The 3443-nt window shown below is 59.6% G+C and overlaps 1 protein-coding gene across 1 annotated transcript; it reads left to right on the top strand.

Moving 5' to 3' along the window:
• Positions 1–3: 3 nt before the first annotated feature.
• LOC122192417 (maestro heat-like repeat-containing protein family member 2B) lies at positions 4–3253 on the top strand (the record flags this gene model as incomplete). The annotated part of the gene is made up of 10 exons (XM_042892954.1): positions 4–21; positions 299–418; positions 590–712; positions 847–1002; positions 1224–1346; positions 1642–1721; positions 2129–2264; positions 2381–2473; positions 2860–2955; positions 3130–3253. Coding segments are annotated over 10 exons (1069 nt in total), but the record flags the coding sequence as incomplete, so codon positions are not given.
• Positions 3254–3443: the final 190 nt, after the last annotated feature.

Below are 3443 nucleotides of genomic sequence, written 5' to 3'. Positions count from 1 at the left end.
GCCAGCAGCTCTGCAGAAAAGGTGAGTTCCCCCCGGCTCTACCCAGCAGTGCAGCTGCAGGTGTCCAGCTGGGGCTGGGGCTGCGGCTGGTGCTCTGCCCTTGCGGGATGCTGATGCTGCTTCCCCAGTCTGTGCCCCCCAGAGGGCCTTTCCCTGCAATCTGCCCAGGGATGGCTAAAGCTGGGCCCCGCAGCTGCTCTCAGCAACCGCCAGGGAGCTAGGCTCCTTCCCACCTGGCCCTGCACCAGCAGGTTAAGCTGCTGCCACATCTCAGCTTCTTCCTTCCCTTCCCATGCAGTCGTTCCTGTACAAGGCTCTGGGCACAGTGCTGGGATCCTGTAAGGGAGTCCTCCACGTGCAGGAGAAGCTGCTGCAGCACCTGGAGGAGGCAAATGCAGAGGAGCCATGTGAGGCCCAGGTGAGCTCTCCTCTCCTCCAGCTCCTGTGAGCATCCCCGTTCTGGCCCTGGGGCAGAGGCCTTCTCCTGGCCCTGCTCCAGGCCTTTCAACCTCCGCACTGCTGCCATTTTGCTCAGGAGAGGACCTGTAGAGTCAGGCCTATGCCAACGGCCCCTTGTTCTTTTGTGCAGGGAATCATCTCTCTTCTCAGCCATGCTGCTGAGAACAACTTCCACACAGTCCTGGCCACGCTCACCATGTTTGCGTCCAGGCTGTGCAAAGGCCGCAATGCCAGGATTTCCAGGCGCAAGAAGGTAAAGCGTTACGGGTTTCCATCTTGGCATTCTTCTGCCTTATTTTCCCTGCAGCTCCTGCCTTGGGAGCCCAGGTGCATCGCAGGGCACTGGGGGCCGTTAGTGAGTGTCTCAAGGCATTTCTTCCCACACAGATGGAGCTGGACAGCACGAGAGCTCATGCCACACGCAGCGCTCTCATGCTCGCCCACGGCAGCATGGCACTGCGTGCCTCCAAAGAACAGCTGCTCGCCCACCTGGAGGGAGACATCGTGGGCAACGTCCTGATGCTCTACAGCTGCAGCTGCCGGGTAAGAGCTCAAAGCGTGCCAGGGTGTCAGAGCGCCCAGCTGCAGCCTCTCCACATGGGGGGATGCTGAGATGGGCCTTCCCTTTCCAAAGGTCCCTCGGGGAACTGTTTGTGCCCAGATAAAGATCCAAGCCCTTCCCTTAGCGTTGTCTCCCCGTGTCCCCCTTGCAGCCCTTGTCCCTTCCCGCAGTTCAAAGAATGTTCTTCTCTCTTGCTCCTCAGGACTTGCAGAACAACCTCGCGCTGGTGCAGAGCATCACCGACTGCAGCTCTGCCTACCAAGCTGTGGGTGATTCTGCAAGCTTTAACCCCTCCTTGAAGAGCAAGCTGCTGGAGATCCTGATGGTGAGTGCCTGGAGACGGGGCTGTCTGCAGAGGAGTTCTGGGCTGCGCCACAAGGCTCGCTTCCCTGGGGGCATACAGGTCTCCAGCAGCCACACATCTCCAGCTGGTGGGGACCTTGGGTGCTGGCAGGCAGCGGCTGGGCAGCGGGCTGGGTGCACCAGCTGCTGCATCCTGCAGCGCTTCCACGGGAAAGTGATGGGGCTGGTGTGTGGCAGTTGTGCCTGTCTGGGGGCCGGGTGGAACAGCTCTTGTGTGCCCCTTGCCCACTTTGACACTGTCTCTCCGGGACTTGCAGGACCTGCTGAAGAAGTATTACTTGGGCATGCCTGTCTCCCCAGTGCCTCTCAAGGTGGTTCTGGCCCTGGAGCAGTTGAGGTAAGGGCTGAGGTTGCAAGTCAGGATGGTGATCCCCATGTTGGGTAGCTCCTGAGGGCCTGGAGGGGCCAGGGGGGGAGGAGCCACATCTACAGCAGGAGAGACGGCTGGTCTGTTGTGCCCAGCAAAGCTGAGGTTCTGGGCAGGGAGAAAGGCCCTGGTGTTCCTGTCCCCTGGCAGGGAAGAGAGGGAGAGCTGGGGTCTCCTTCCCTGCAGAGCGGGAGGTGGTTCACTGCTGCTGGGGAGGAGGTGGGCGCTGCTGGAGCTGAAGGCAGTGCTCAGCAACATGAGCTGGGTGGGGGTATTGGCTTTGTAGCTGTCAATTAGGAGAAACTCAGATGTTGTCTGAACCAGCCTGGAGAGATAAAGAGCCTTTCTGATTTCTCTTCCTGTTTTCCTCCTCTCAGCAAGCTGAAGCCCTCTTCTGAAAGCAAGGACCTGCATGAGATGTTGGTCCTGTGCTGCAAGAACATCGTGACACACCCTTCAGCAGAGATGATGCTGAAGATCAGGAAGTCACAGCAAGCAGCACAGTACCTGCAGGTAACCTGCCGTAACTTTCCCGGCCACCTCTCTGTCGGAACCCTACCTCAGCACACACAACCTCTGCTCTGGCAGCAGCTGTGATGCTACACGTCACTCCCCTCTTCTGCTTTCAGCTTCAGCAAACATCACTGAGAGCTCTGGGCCGGCTCATGGTGGTCCTGCTGGAGACAGAGCCCAGCGGCGGCTTCTTCCAGAACATAGTCCATGTGAGTATTCGTGGGGCAAGGGAGAAAGCATGGTGCCTGTCAATAGCGGGGGCAGAGATCTGGGGACTGAGAGGAGGATCACAGGGGGAGAAATCTCCTGCTGACGTGCCAGCTCACTGCAAGCTGAAATGGGCAGAGAAATGGGCCCTGCAAGGGGAAAGCAGGAGCCAGCCCCTGGAGGCCACAGCTGAGGAAAAGCTCCTGGGTTAGGAGGCAGGCGTGTTTGCAGAGAGCGGGGCGGCAGTGCCGGTGCTCAGTGAGGCAGGAGGCCACATGGAGCAACAGGGCAGGCCTTAACGGAAAGTGCTGGGAAAGGGGGGACAGGGAGAGGGGTGGCAGGAAGGGAAAGAAAAGACATCCTCAGTGAGACAGATGCTCTACCCCAGGTCCTGCAGAAATCCATGGTATCGAGCAACGTGTGGGAGCGCAAGAGGGCCCTGCAGACCTGCTCCCAGCTGCTGGCTGTTTGTGAAGAGCTTCAAGTGAGTAAAGAGCCCCACCGCATGCCCCCTGCTCCCTCCCCAGCGCCCCTGAGCTGGAAGGCGAGCTCTGCCCAGCTGTGCATGCTGTGTCACGGCATGGGAAAGGCACAGATGGGAGAAGCTGGGGAGAGCTGGGGCCGTCTACAGCTTTGTTCCTGCCTCTCACCCCTGCAGAGAGGAGATGCCTGTGAGCACTTTGGCTCCTTGGTGGGATTGCTGGCGCCTCTGACTTGTGACCCCATGCCCGCATCCCGCCAGCTGGCTGTCACCTGTCTGAGCTCCCTTCTGCGAATCCAAGGTGAGTGGAGCAGGCGTGCTCTAGCCCTCTGCCCTCCTCTGTAGCACTACCAGAGCCCCACGGGCTGGGCCCTGTTTACAGGAGGGAGAGGCACCGTGCACAGCTCTCTTCTTGTCCCCACCCTGTCCTCTGTCTTTCCCCCATGGAAAGCAGTTTCATTTCCAGAAGCATGACTTCCCTTTTCTCCCTG

The sequence above is a fragment of the Lagopus leucura genome, unplaced genomic scaffold, assembly GCF_019238085.1.
Source record: "Lagopus leucura isolate 7727_CA_CO unplaced genomic scaffold, USGS_WTPT01 32119-0_obj-0_obj, whole genome shotgun sequence".
NCBI lineage: Eukaryota > Metazoa > Chordata > Aves > Galliformes > Phasianidae > Lagopus > Lagopus leucura.
The sequence above is the reverse complement of the archived record's forward strand: the minus strand, read 5'-3'. Positions and strand labels throughout refer to the sequence as shown.